This window comes from Erythrolamprus reginae, chromosome 1 (assembly GCF_031021105.1).
Source record: "Erythrolamprus reginae isolate rEryReg1 chromosome 1, rEryReg1.hap1, whole genome shotgun sequence".
NCBI classification, from domain to species: domain Eukaryota; kingdom Metazoa; phylum Chordata; class Lepidosauria; order Squamata; family Dipsadidae; genus Erythrolamprus; species Erythrolamprus reginae.
Window position 1 is genome coordinate 296,232,112 of NC_091950.1, and position 14,303 is coordinate 296,246,414.

At 39.3% G+C, this 14,303-nt stretch overlaps 1 protein-coding gene across 1 annotated transcript in view; it reads right to left on the minus strand.

The window, feature by feature from the left end:
- Positions 1 to 13,594, minus strand: part of PREP (prolyl endopeptidase) — a 71,645-nt gene extending 58,051 nt beyond the window's left edge. Inside the window, exons 1-4 of the mRNA XM_070733291.1 lie at positions 13,178 to 13,594; positions 6,513 to 6,587; positions 640 to 773; positions 311 to 441 (exon numbers count right to left, since the gene is read on the minus strand). Coding sequence (XP_070589392.1) covers positions 311 to 441; positions 640 to 773; positions 6,513 to 6,587; positions 13,178 to 13,468 — 631 coding nt within the window. The 5' untranslated portion in view covers positions 13,469 to 13,594. The remainder of the gene's footprint in view (positions 1 to 310; positions 442 to 639; positions 774 to 6,512; positions 6,588 to 13,177) is intronic.
- Between the last annotated feature and the right edge of the window lie 709 nt (positions 13,595 to 14,303).

Sequence of the window (14,303 nt, forward strand, 5' to 3'; positions counted from 1 at the left end):
GTGCTCTTTGCTATACCAAAAGAGGGCTTAGTTTAAGTGAATTTTCATTATAAAGAACATTGTTTTGAATTTTCAAACGTGTGTGTGTCTGAAATTTGTACTTGTGAATTTTTGGGAGGAGTCTACCAGAGAGCCCGACAGAACATATTTATATATATATAAATTTATTTATATATTTATATATTTACTTTATCAAACCTGGATGTACTTTAGATGCACAGAAGTTAATTTTTTTAGAATGTCCACATACGTATGTGTTGTGACTGGTGACATCTTTATTCGTAACATAAAGTAAACCTTTTACACTGACCTCGTAAAGCCACAGTGCCATCATCTGAAAGCTTATTAGGATCAAGAAATACTCTGCCATCAGTATCCAAAGTTTCTTGCACATATAATACCCGTTGGTTCTGAAGTCCAGAATTATAAAAGTGAAAGTACCTAGAAGACATGTGCGATACTGTTCTTAATTTTAAGTATAGCCAAATCTAATCATAGTGGCAAACACACCATAGACAGAACTATTGCTCTATTGAGACTCAGGGAACATATGGCACATCAACCATAATCCTCAGCATTGCCAATTCTGTCTATGAATCAAATCAATTGCTTGCTGACGTGTGCAAAGTCTAGACATACCTTTTCCCTTTCTTGAAATGGCAACTGTACTTTGGATAGTCATATAGTTCAGTCATTCGCTCTTTAAATAACCCACGGACACTGCATTGTTCAAGGAAGGGCACGGTTATTTTATTTTGGGCTTCTACAAATGCCTAAGGAAAAATTAACACAATATATTCAATTAGACAAATACCGTATATATGTTGATTTGAATAGCAAAAAAAAAAAAGTTATGTGCTGACTATGTATAATTTCACCTCAAAACTAGAATAAAATGCAACTCATCCATTATTTGAGGAAGACTGTATTTCACATGATCAAAAAGCAAAAAAATTCCACTAGGCATAAAGCCTAATAGTATCCAAACTAAATTGTATTGCAAATGTAATATCTTTTTAAAAAATATCCAAGCTAAATTGATCAACTAGTTTTCTGGATACCAGAACAACTATCCAGTTTTCTCATTATCTATCATGCTTCCCCCCCCCCCCCATAAAAATAAGGTGGCTTTTTTTTTTGCTGTAAGATGAATAGACTTTTGCAAAAAAATAGCCCATAATTTTTCACTGACAACTCTAGATTTTGGGATTTTTTTCAAGTGCCAGATCATATAACTTTCTTAAAGGACTCCAAGCATATTTTTTGAAACAGAATATACTTTTACATTTATATATTTACTTTATATTTTCTGGGTGTGCTGATCAACACACCCAAAATGAGCAAACTAGTGTAAAGTGGTATTATTAACTTAATACGCTGAAGTCAGCCCTGTCTCAGAAAGGTCTGACAGGTTTAGCTAAGGAAGTTGGGAACATTCAAGCACCTGAGTATGATACGTCTAGCAGCCATCAGTAGCAGCCACACCTGCAATCAGAGGATGAAGATTAGGAGCTGAGTATATACTTGGGTGTGAATGTGCCATGTGCTGCAATGAACAGGACCATGATGCAAGAGCATTCTTAGCCTTCATTGGGTTGTCTCTAGAGGTGGTCCTCACTTAATAATTACTCAGTTGGCAATCCTTTGAACTTCCAATGGTGCTGAACAAGTGATAGCTACTTACATTATTACTTATTAAAAGCTGTATTTGTTTAATCTTTAATCAGTACTGCAGGCTACTACTGTTGCCTGCCAGCTGCCTGCAAATCTCACCAGGCTCAAGGTTGACTCAGCCTTCCATCCTTTTGAGGTCAGTAAAATGAGGACCCAGGTTGTTGGACGCAATATGCTGGCTTTGTAAACCACTTAGGGAGGACTGTAAAGCGATATATACATCTAAATGCTATTGCTATACTCCTTATGTTTACATCAGCCGCAATGTCCCGTTTGCAATTACAGCACTGCAGGATCTCACAGTTGTGATCTTTGCTAGTTCCTACAAATTAACTTTATGGAAAGCCAGTAGGAACTCACAAATGGGGTCTATGTAATAGCCTCATTTAAGAACTTGTAACTATTTCACTTAACAAAAGCAACAAGAAGTCTGGAATTTCTGTTGCTGGGTATTGTAGTCATGTGATGTCACATTTCATTTTATTTATTTATTAAATTAAATCTATATGCTACTGTCTCCTTATTGGAGCAATAGTGAACTCATCATTTAGCAGCGGAAACTCCAGCCCCGACTACAATAATTAAGTGAGGATTACGTGTACATTAAGAGCTACCACAAGTCTCACTTACATTTTGACTCTAGGCACTTGAAACTATATTCTTTTGGTGTCCTAAAACTCTGCAGTTCTCATTGTGGTCCAGTTGCCAATCTTCTTATGGCACTTAAGATCATAGGAGTATAATCTGATTATAGTTTCACCCACTGCATTTGATCCTGGCCACTTGAAAGGAACTGCATGCAAACTCTCCAGATATTTAGGACTTTCTCTGTATCATGTGTGCACTTATATCATGTGCATTTAGATACTGTAACGCTCTCTACATGGGGCTACCTTTGAAAAGTGTTCGGAAACTTCAGGTCGTGCAGAATGCAGCTGCGAGAGCAATCATGGGCTTTCCCAAATATGCCCATGTTACACCAACACTCCGCAGTCTGCATTGGTTGCCGATCAGTTTCCGGTCAGAATTCAAAGTGTTGGTTATGACCTATAAAGCCCTTCATGGCACTGGACCAGATTATCTCAGGAACCGCCTTCTGCCGCACGAATCCCAGCGGCCAGTTAGGTCCCACAGAGTGGGTCTTCTCCGGGTCCCGTCAATGAAACAATGCCACTTGGCGGGACCCAGGAGAAGAGCCTTCTCTGTGGCGGCCCCGACCCTCTGGAACCAACTCCCCCCAGAGATTAGAATTGCCCCTACCCTCCTTGCCTTTCGTAAGCTACTCAAAACCCACCTCTGCCGCCAGGCATGGGGGAATTAAGACCTCTTCTCCCCCTAGGCTGATACAACTGTATGTATGGTATGTTTGTACGTATGTTGGTTTTATACATTAGGGGGTTTTAAGTTAGTTTTTAGTATTGGATTTTTACTGTATATTGTTTATGACTGTTGTTAGCCGCCCCGAGTTTTCGGAGAGGGGCGGCATATAAATCCAATAAATGAAATGAAATGAAATGAATGACTTAGGGCTTTCTCTGTATCATGTATGCACACACCCACTGCCTACTGCTGCTTGTATTTGTTTAATCTTATGTAAAGCTATCTTTTTTCTCTGCATACATTATGTCTAACCTGGAACTAGAGATAATACAAATATGAGTTAAAATACCTTTATTGTAACTTTTTAAAAATTGAACTGTAACAGCTAATTGACCTATATTAAGTATGTTTGTGTAAGAAGATACATTTAATCCACGGTAATTGCAAAGTAGAATGCAAAAAGTAATTACTGCTTTTGTGAAAAGATGTATACCTATATAACTTAATGTTGTATCTCACCCAGGTGTTCTTTATAGAGAAAAAAAAACCAAGACAACAACAAAACCATGTATTAATTTTTGGACAACCTAATTCATTTCAAAGTAGGTTTTGTGGTATTCAATGGAGTTTCCAGCAGAGTCCTATGAAATCTTTACCGAGAAGACTCACTGAGTTTAAAAGGGCCTAGTAACAAATGAATTTCTGCTGGACGCTAGTTTAAAGGTGAAAATAGGCCTGTAGATGGGAAAAGAAACACTGCTTGGTGCTTCTTTAATGAAAAATAGCCAATTGGGGAAGAAAAGGCAGACAAATCTTCCTTCTTTTGTTATTTGTTACTGCCTCCAGAAATCCATAATACCCCCACCCTACCGGTCTTCTGGTAAGAATTAAGACCTGGCTTTTCCGGCAGGCCTGAGAGCATGATTGATTGAGAGTATGTATGGTTTTTAAGGGTTATTAATGCATTTTTATATTGTTCTTTACTGTTGTCACTATTGTAGCCCATATTTTTTGCAGTCTTTTAATTATTGTTAGCTGCCCAGAGTCCAATTGGACGGCACATAAATTTTATAAATAAACAAATAAATAAACAAATAAACAAATAAATAAATAAATAAGAAAGTAAATATAAATTATAAATTAATTAAATATTAGATTTGTTACATTGTATTATTATTGCTGTGAGCCGCCCCGAATCTGCGGAGAGGGGCGGCATACAAATCTGATAAATAAATAAATAAATAAATAAATAAATAAGTAAAGTAAGTAAGTAAGTAAGTAAGTAAGTAAGTAAGTAAGTAAGTAAGTACGTACGTACGTACATACATACATAAATTTCACCAAATACTAGAAAGAAAGAAAAGGAACCAAAGCTAACAATTACACAGTTTAGTGATTTCCATATATTTTGGATTCAATTCAATTCAATTCAATTTAATTATTTCTATGTTGCCCAACTCCCAAAGGACTCTGGGCAGCTACCATTCCTTCCACTGATCTTATTGGTTGGGTTTTGCAGGAAGCTCTCAAAACAGTATATTATTTAGCCTGTTCTTCCCATTTCCTTATCAGTCTTTAGTAATGTGCACCTTCAATTCCTGACAGAGGAATTCCTTCATATAATAAATTTGGAGATTTGATCAAGGAGAGAAGCAATCCAGAATTAAGGAGAAACTTCCTAACAGTGAGAACAAATAACCAATGGAAAAGATTGCATTCCAAAGTTGTGGGTGCTTCATCACTGGAGGTTTTTAAGAAGAGAATGGATAGCCACTTGTCTGAAATGGTATAGGGTCTCCTGATTGAGCAGGGGATAGGATAAAAAGACTCCCATGGTCCTTTCTAGCTCTACAGTAGTCCCTCACCTATCACTGGTGTTATGTTCCAGACCTGGCCGCGATAGGTGAAATCCGCGATGGGGAATTTATCGACTGATAGTACTTATTTAAGTATTTATATTGTAATTGTTTGGTAAGTTTTCATTGTTTTAAGTGTTTATAAACCCTTCCCACACAGTATTTATTTTAGATACAGTATTTAAATACAGTGGAACCCCGACATAAGAGCTGCTCTACTTACGAGCAACTCGAGATAAGAGCTGGGAGGGGAGAGATATTTTTGTTCTACTTACAAGCCCAAATTCGAGATACGAGCGCCAAGGAGCTGTCTCCTGAAGCCGAACGCTAACTTCCGCGTTCGGTTTCAGGAGACAGCTGCGAAGCGGCGCGCGTGTTTTAAAAGATTGCAGCCGGCCTGGGGGGCTCGGGAGGTGCTTGCAGCCGGCCTGGGGGGCTTGCCAGCACCCCCCCCGAGCCCCCCAGGCCGGCTGCAACCTTTTAAAACACGCGCGCTGCTTCGCAGCTGTCTCCTGAAGCTGAACGCGGAAGTTAGCTCTTTTTCTTTCTCTCTTTTACCTTCCCTTCCTCTATTTCTTCTTTTCTTTCTCCTTCCCACCTTCTTCCCTCCCTCCCTCCCTTCACTCATTCCTCTCTTACTCTCCCCTTTCATAAGTTTCCTTGCTTCCTTCCTCTGTTCCTGTCCCTTCCCTCTTTCCTTCCTTCCTTCCCACCCTCCGTCCATTCATTCACCCATTCCTCTCTTGATCGCTTAAAGCCGGTCCCTGGTGCAAAAAGGGTTGGGGACCTCTGTCCTACAGGTTTGGGTGGCAGAGAAGCTGAACATATGTAAATTTAAAAGTTTAAGAAAGTTTACAAGTTAAGTGAAAGAAACTTCATTATTCATTTATATGTACATGTACATTTCTTCATTAAAAACTTGTCTTTCTGCATAATTTAGACTAACTTTGTGAGTTTTTTGAGGGCTGGAACCAATTAAAATTATTTACATTAATTCCTATGGGCAAAAGTCGTTCGAGATAAGAGCTGCTCGACTTAAGAGCCCAGGTCCGGAACGAATTAAACTCGTATCTCGAGGTACCACTGTACAGTATTTACAATTTTAGATATATATTTTTTTTGAAAAACCTGCCGATTGAGTTCGGCGGGCTGTTTAAATCTGCTGATCAACTTCCTCAGAAACCCGCGATGAAGTGAAGCCGCAGTAGGTGAAGCGCAGTATAGCGAGGGACTACTGTATTCAGAATTAAATTGAATTGAATTGAATTTGGGGCCCAGTGCCTTTTACTATGCTACTGCTTTTCTTATTCCGTAAGCCCAAGGTAATACAGCAATTGCTGTACAACTCTATTGAAAGTATAGAATTCCTTAGTCCAACAATTATGGGAACCAAGTATTGGCTTATCGTTTAGCACAATCCTTCAATTATTTTTAAAAATGTTTTTAATACCCGAAATCAAAAGGATTACTGGTCCATTTATATTAATAATTGTGTATGGTGATTTGCAATGACTTTCCATAATTTTTCTCTTAGTCCTGCCTAGAAATGCCAGGATTGAACCTTTCTCATGTAGCTTTTTAAATGGCTTTTGATATAGAAAATTCACATAGCTTTATATACAGTAGAAGTTCCAGATGTCCAAAGTTATTGTTCATGCTTACTTTTGTTTGTTCACTGTCAGGATCTTCAAGCCAATTATAAGGGTCACATATCTTGCAGCCATGATAGTCATCTACCTTTAGGGGGAAAAACAAGCAGAAATAGGTAAAAAAAAACCTCTACAGTTCTCTAATATTACAATTTGTTATATATAATTTAAAAAAATGTTTTTCTGGAAAGTAAATAATACAGGTAGAGAAGGTAAACAATTTTATCCATTTGTCTGATTGCAGAACAATAGCTTCTTCCAAATAATTGTTTAATCAATTAATTATAACTTGAGTTCCAATATTAAGGATTGACTATAGCCATTTGTGATTCTATCACAGAAGTCTGTGAATATAATGCCATTTGTCTCAACTGGACACTGATAGGAAGAAAAGATGGAGTGTGGACTAAAATCCTCCAAAAATATAGATCACTATATTTTGTTACCAAAAATATGTCTTTTGCTTTTCCTACATTCAGTAACATGGCTAAATGTAGAAGACTTCTTTCTCTACCTGCCTATCAATCACTATCTTCTCCATATGACACATTAACTTTGGGATGTGCTGACATGCACATTATCAAAAGAGAGAATCATTTATTACTTTAATTGCACGATTCTATACTTTAAGTTTCTTAATTCTACTTATTTCTGTGGTCAGGAAAATACCGGTAACCAATTTTTCACAGGCTCAACATCAGTCTACACACATAGAAACAAAAAAGCTACTGTTATTGCATAAATTGTAGCTGGAATTCCATTTATATAACTTATTCTATGTAAAATTTCAGGACAGATTTTTCAATAAAAAGCTACAACTTCATTACAAGAAAGTACCTTCAGACCCTGATACTAGTGTAGACTGGATATAGTTTATTTTAATAGAAATAAATATCTCACCTCAATTTTCATAATACAGCATTTTTACCGTAAGATATTTTTTATAATGCATTATTAACTTTATTAAAATTGAAGTTGCATATTTCTAAAGAAATGGAGAGGAAATACATGTTTCCCATCATATTCCCGTTTTAATCAAGGTACGTAAGAGTGCTGAAGCTGGTAAGTTGCTGAGACCAGATACAACTCATGTTTTCTACAACCAATAATTAAAGAAATCCATCACCAAATAAAGGAAAAATTACAGGATTTAAACCCTTGCTTGGATTTAAATACAGCTTAATCGCCACACCCGGCAATAATAGTTGCTCTCTGATGATGTCTGCAATAAAAACAATTTATCTAAACTTTATTTTCAATATTTACTGTTAGCTCCTGAGTACAAGATCTGAATCCCCAGAGAAATATTTATATCCATGCATTGAATATGGTATTCCAACAGCATGTTCACATTCAGATAAAACACTGATCCCATGATTAATTGTACAGATATATTTCGATTTCAATAGTATCTATTCAACTAATTGATTGGATTGTATTTTGAGGTAGATATATTGTGCTGAAAATGTACTATTATTTTCAATAGTGTAAAAATAGGCATGAAATTACAAATTCTTGTAATGAAATGAGAAAATTTGAATTGCGAAAAAAAAAAGAAGCTTGGTAGAATCAGGCTGCAGGATAACAAAATTGACAATAGTAAAAGGGGTCTGGATACTTTCTGAATGCACTGTATATTGAATGGCCTGGTCATATACAGCAAATAAATACCAAATGGAGAAACAAATATATGAAGAAAGAAAGAATGGATCAAGAAGACATCAGAGAAAATCATGGTTGGGTGAGATTTGACGAGATTCTTAAAAAGAGATTGGTGAGAAGTAATGTATGAATCAATGCACAAACGCAGTGTAAGGAAGGATTGCTTGCAACCACTGAAAGACCTGAAATGGTACCATGAAAGGAGATGATGTAGTTTTATCTTTGTCTCTTTGGTTTTCTTTTTTTATCCTTATATTTTATCCCCTTAAATTTTTTTTGAAGAGCTTACAATTTTAACTCATTTTCTGTGCCTCCCCATAACATTGTTTTCTTCAAAAGAAAATGATAAGATGAATACATATGCACTCAATAAATGGATGCTCTAAAATCTAGTTTAATATGGTAGATAGCTGGCTGGCAGGTTAGCTGGCTTGCATTTACAGACTATATCAATCACTTATATCCTTCTGAAGGATTGAATCTGCCATCCTTCATAGAAATCCCAAAAGAAGAAAAACAGGGTTAGCGCATATTGAGCAATGGAGTTCAGATCTCTTTATCAGGATGATCTCTCAGCAAAAGTAATTGTTTCAGCAGAGAATAAACCTAATTACAAAGACCTGGAATTAATTTCCATGAGGTCATGCTTTAGATTTTTATCCTTTCTCTGCTTATTATTCCTTTATCAAAGATAACCTGCTGGTCTCCTGGCAATAGGTACACAAGACTGCAGTCTTTCTACTCAATTCAGAGCAATTTTATTCAGAAAGGAAGCTGTCAGTGTATAAGGGTTCATGAATTGGAATAGACATGGTCGGTCAATGGGGACTGTTTGTTGACCCAGATAGCTCAGAGCATGGGCATCGGTTAGGTTCACTGATCTGTGTGGGGTGTGTGTGTGTGTGTGTGTGTGTCAGTCTGTCTGTCTGTATATGGATTCGGTTCAGGTTCCTGCTGCATGGTACTATATACATGCATCATGCTTTATATTACTGTAAATAAGTTTCTTTCATACATGAATCCTGCTGAATTATATACTTGTGTGCTGGTTGGGTTGCTGCAAACTCTAACAGAAGCATCTGTAGTTCAATGGAAAATACAGCAGTGAATTGGAGTGCATCTATACACAGACACAAATTCACATACATGCAGGAAGAAAGGCATTAGAATAGAATAGAATAGAATTTTTATTGGCCAAGTGTGATTGGACACACAAGGAATTTGTCTTGGTGCATATGCTCTCAGCGTACATACATTATCAGAGATCCAACATTGTTTATTCATTTATTTGTGAGGTTAATGTTAATGTATTAACCAAAAAAGGCAATCAAGATTTCTGGTCTCACCTTGAGAACCTATAATCACTACAGGTAGTCCTTGACTTACAACTGTAATTAAGTCCAGAATTACGGTTGTAAGTTATGCTGGTCATTAAGCAGGTTGTCATGTGACTGACCTCTTTTCACAACATTTTTTGCATCAAACATTAAGTAAATCACCATAGTCATATCTGTAGTTATTAAATGGGCACAATGGGCAAGGTATTTTGTTTTGGGGGTTTTTTTTGCTGGAAACCAGATGTAAATGCTAGGCCAAGTTCTGGTTCTAACAGACTTCTTCAAACGTACTTTACATGGCACTTAACATTCTACATTTAGCACAATCATCCCCCTCTTCAAAAATACACTTGGCACCAGAGAAAGTATTAAACATGTAAAAGAGTCAGAACTTTCTTCCAGAAAATAAGCAAAGCAAATTAGATAAATTGGAAAAGGGAGATGCTGACATTCAAGAAACTTGTGACTTTCCTTATGATGTCAAACTGGCATATCTCTAAAATCATGGGGTATCAAAAGCTATTTCAAATCATTTGTAAATGCTAAAGGAATGCTGTAAAATATCTGTCTTATAATCAGCTAAAATGCTGATTATTGGGTGGATATTACATAGATCTGAATATTCTATGGATCCGAATTCAGGTGCTGACACATAGGTTGGATGGATGGATGGAAGGATGGATAGATGGATGGATCAAGTAAGATCAACAGCTTTGCCAATCATTGGATGGATGCTTGGCTGCATAGCTGGAGGTATAACAAGCAGGAAGAGGGAGATTGTGATCCCCTTATATAGAGCGCTGGTGAGACCACATTTGGAATACTGTGTTCAGTTCTGGAGACCTCACCTACAAAAAGATATTGACAAAATTGAACGGGTCCAAAGATGGGCTACAAGAATGGTGGAAGGTCTTAAGCATAAAACGTATCAGGAAAGACTTCATGAACTCAATCTGTATAGTCTGGAGGACAGAAGGAAAAGGGGGGACATGATCGAAACATTTAAATATATTAAAGGGTTAAATAAGGTTCAGGAAGGAAGTGTTTTTAATAGGAAAGTGAACACAAGAACAAGGGGACACAATCTGAAGTTAGTTGGGGGAAAGATCAAAAGCAACGTGAGGAAATATTATTTCACTGAAAGAGTAGTAGATCCTTGGAACAAACTTCCAGCAGACGTGGTTGGTAAATCCACAGTAACTGAATTTAAACATGCCTGGGATAAACATATATCCATCCTAAGATAAATCACAGGAAATAGTCTAAGGGCAGACTAGATGGACCATGAGGTCTTTTTCTGCCGTCAGTCTTCTATGTTTCCATGTTTCTATTAGTTAATAAAATGAAGATGTAAAATTTTTGAAGTATGTAAGATTGATTTTTTGAAGTATGAATAGATTAACTTCAGTGTCAGAGTGTATTAAAAGCAGAAGAAAAAAATTAGTTTCACAACATAGCAGAAAGAGGAAGCTCCAAAGACATTTCAATTACTTTATCAGAATAGAGTTTATTTAATGTCTGGGGTATACTCATGCAGATTTTTTTTACACATTACAGATGTTAGGGATCTGCTCAGAAATACAGGCAGCAGAGGAGCAGAGCAGCTAAGGTGCGAAACGCTGCCCATTTTCCCCCATTCTAAAATTTATTTTTTTTCAGCTTTCAATTAAGAATTCACCCATGAAATCTACACAGAAGTGTCCATAGGTATCAACCTTGAATGCACCTGTTGTGAGGAGGAGGAAACAAAAGACAGTGTAGCTTTGTCTCTCTGCTGGAAAACAATGCCATCCGTCTTCACTTTCACTTGGTACAGGTTTGTATGTCATGTTGTAGAGAATTAACATGTTGCAGGAAAAGTACCTGAGGAACAGTCTCAAGCCCGCGGTTATAGTTACCATCTGGTTTGGCAGACAAATGTTTCTCTTCTTGAACAGCAAGTTTCATGTTAAACTTAGGCTTTCGGTATGGCGAAGATGTGCCAGCCCTAAACTTTCAAGGTCAGGCACAGAATTTCTCTTCCCCCATATAAGCGGCTTCCAGGGTACCATGAATGAGCAACCAGATCAAAGTAAGTACTAGTGGGAATGTTTCTACTTTCAGTAATCTGTGTGGCCAGAGAATATAGGGATCCCACTAGCTGGATAACCCTCTCCTCCAAACTCAGGCTGTTAAAGAGGATTGCACAATTGATCTAGCTGTTTATTCAATTGCACAACTGATCTAGGTGCTTTATTCAAGTGGACAACTGAAGGTCAGGGTAGGCCAGGTTGGTTTTTTCTATGACTTGTGGACTTCAACTCCCAGAATTCCTGAGCCAATCATGCTAGTTCAGGAATTCTGGGAGTTGAAGCCCACGTGTCATAGAAAAGCCAACTTGGCCAACTTCTGGTCTAGGTCAGTGATGGCGAACCTTTTTTTCCTCAGGTGCCAAAAGAGCATAGGTGTGCGCTATCGTGCATGTGTGAGTGCCCCCACCCATAAATCAATTCCTGGGGAGGGCGAAACCAGCTTTCCCTGCCCCCCCGGAAGCCCTCTGCAGGCTGGAAATGGCCAGTTTCCCAACTTCTGGTGGGCCCAGTAGGCTTGTGTTTCGCCCTCCCCAGACTCCATAGGCTTCTTTGGAGCTGGGGGAAGGTAAAAACACCCTAGAGGCTCTCCGGAAGCCAAAAATAACCTCCCAGAACCGCCGTGCAAGCCAAAAATCAGCTGGCCAGCACATACATGCATGTTGGAGCTGAGCTAGGGTAATTGCTCACGTGCCAGCAGTTATGGCTCCATGTGCCACCTGTGGCACCTATGCCATAGGTTTGCCATCACTGGTCTAGGTGTTTGCCAAATGTAAATAGTTCTTTTAAGATCTCAAGTATTCAAATGGGGGGGACAGCTTTGAAATGCAGGTAGTCCTCGACTTACAACAGTTCACTTAGTGACCATTTGACATTACAACAGCACTAAAAAGGCAATTTATGAACCATTCTTCCAATTTATGACCATTGTGGCCTCCTCATGGTCACGTGATTTACAGTCGGACACTTGACAACTGACTCACATTTATTATTATTTATTATTATTTATTAGAGTTGTATGTCGCCCCTGTCCGGAGACTCACCACGCTTGCGGTGTCCCCGGGAGTCACGCAAGCCCCCCTTTTGGCAACCTTCTGACAAAGCAGGGTCAAGGGGGAAAGCAGATTCAATAAATTAAACTAAATGAATTTGCTTGCCAACTGCCGTAATAATTTTAACAACTGTAACCATTCACTTTACAAAGGTTAAGCCAGTGGTAGGCAAAGTTGGTTCTTCTATGACTTGTGAACTTCAACTCCCAGAATTCCTGAGACAATCATGCTAGCTGAGGAATTCTGGGAAGTGAAGTCCACATGTCACAGAAGAGCCAACTTTGCCTACCCCTGGGTTAAGCGATCCGTTTAACCACAGTCATAAAACGGGGCAAGTATTCACTTAGCACACGTCCCACTTAGCAACATATATTTAGGGCTGAATTGGGAGCCGTAAAGTGAGGACTACCCAGAACAACAGTCCCTCCTGTAATGTAAAGAGACAGCGAGAGAGCGATGGCGTTAAGAGCAGGAAGCCGGGAGCGGGAGAGAGGCTCGTACGGGAGAAAGAGGGGCAAAAAAGAAAGGCAGCGGCGGGGCAGAGGCGTCGGTACTCACGGTGGTCTCGTTGCGAAACACCTCGGGATACTGGAAAGCCTGCATGCTGCCGGTGAGGGAAAAGCCGGAGAAGCCGACAAGCGCCTCGGCGGTGCAGAAAGCAAAGGGGCGGGAAGAAGGAAGAGGTGGACCCAGGCAGATCAGGGCAGGCGAAAAACGCCGCGCTTCTTCAGCCGGAGACGGGCGTGCACGCTCTTGCCCAAGCCGGTAGGCCCTCCCATCCCCGACGAGGAGTTTCCACCTCCGGCAAAAGGCAAGAGGAGCGAGGCGAGGCGACCGAAGCCGCCGCATGGCTCCCCCTACAGCAAGCCATCAGAGCCAGGCTTGGCTCTGGCTCCGCCTCGGCCGGGAAAGGGTTTGCCCAGGGCGGAGTGAGAGCCCCGCAAGCGAAGGAAACTTGTTTGGGCCGGTTGCGCCGGGTGACACTTCTTCGCCATCTGCGTGGTTTGCACCGAGGCTGGGTTCGCGCCATACCTGATCCGCCTACCTAATTCTTTGCCACAGGTTAGCTGAGCGGGTTACACAAGCAGGCAACCCTTGTGGTTTGAGCTTTGGTGTGAGTAGCGAAGCCAGAAAAATTGGGTTAGCAAAATAAAGTGTCATTAACCTTGAAGTCGGGCTTGGTTTCCACACTTGCAAGGGAATGCTGCTTCAATCTTTAGTTGTTGTGTTTTGGTTTTTCCATTTCAGTCACAGGGGCAAACAGGGTCGTTCATTTGTGAGATCAACCAAATGTGGATTTAGTGTTTATTATTATTGTTGTTATTGTTATGATTATTTTTATCATCATCAACATCACCACCACCACCACCATTATTTTATTCATAAAAAACAGTAATACACAGCAAACAAGATTTATATGCTGGATTTCGTATCGCAATATCACAAGTCGAACAATCAAACACTTCCCAAGCCTCTAGGACAGTGTTTTTCAACCTTAGCAACTTGAAGATATTTGGACTTCAACTCCCAGAATTCCCCAGCCAGGAAGTTGAAGTCCAGATATCTTCAAGTTGCCAAGGTTGGGAAACACTGCTCTAGGACTCTGTGATGTATTTTCGTATGATGCATGCAGATCCAAGCACGGTGGCTTGATCGAAGTGTATAAAATCATGCATGCCATAGA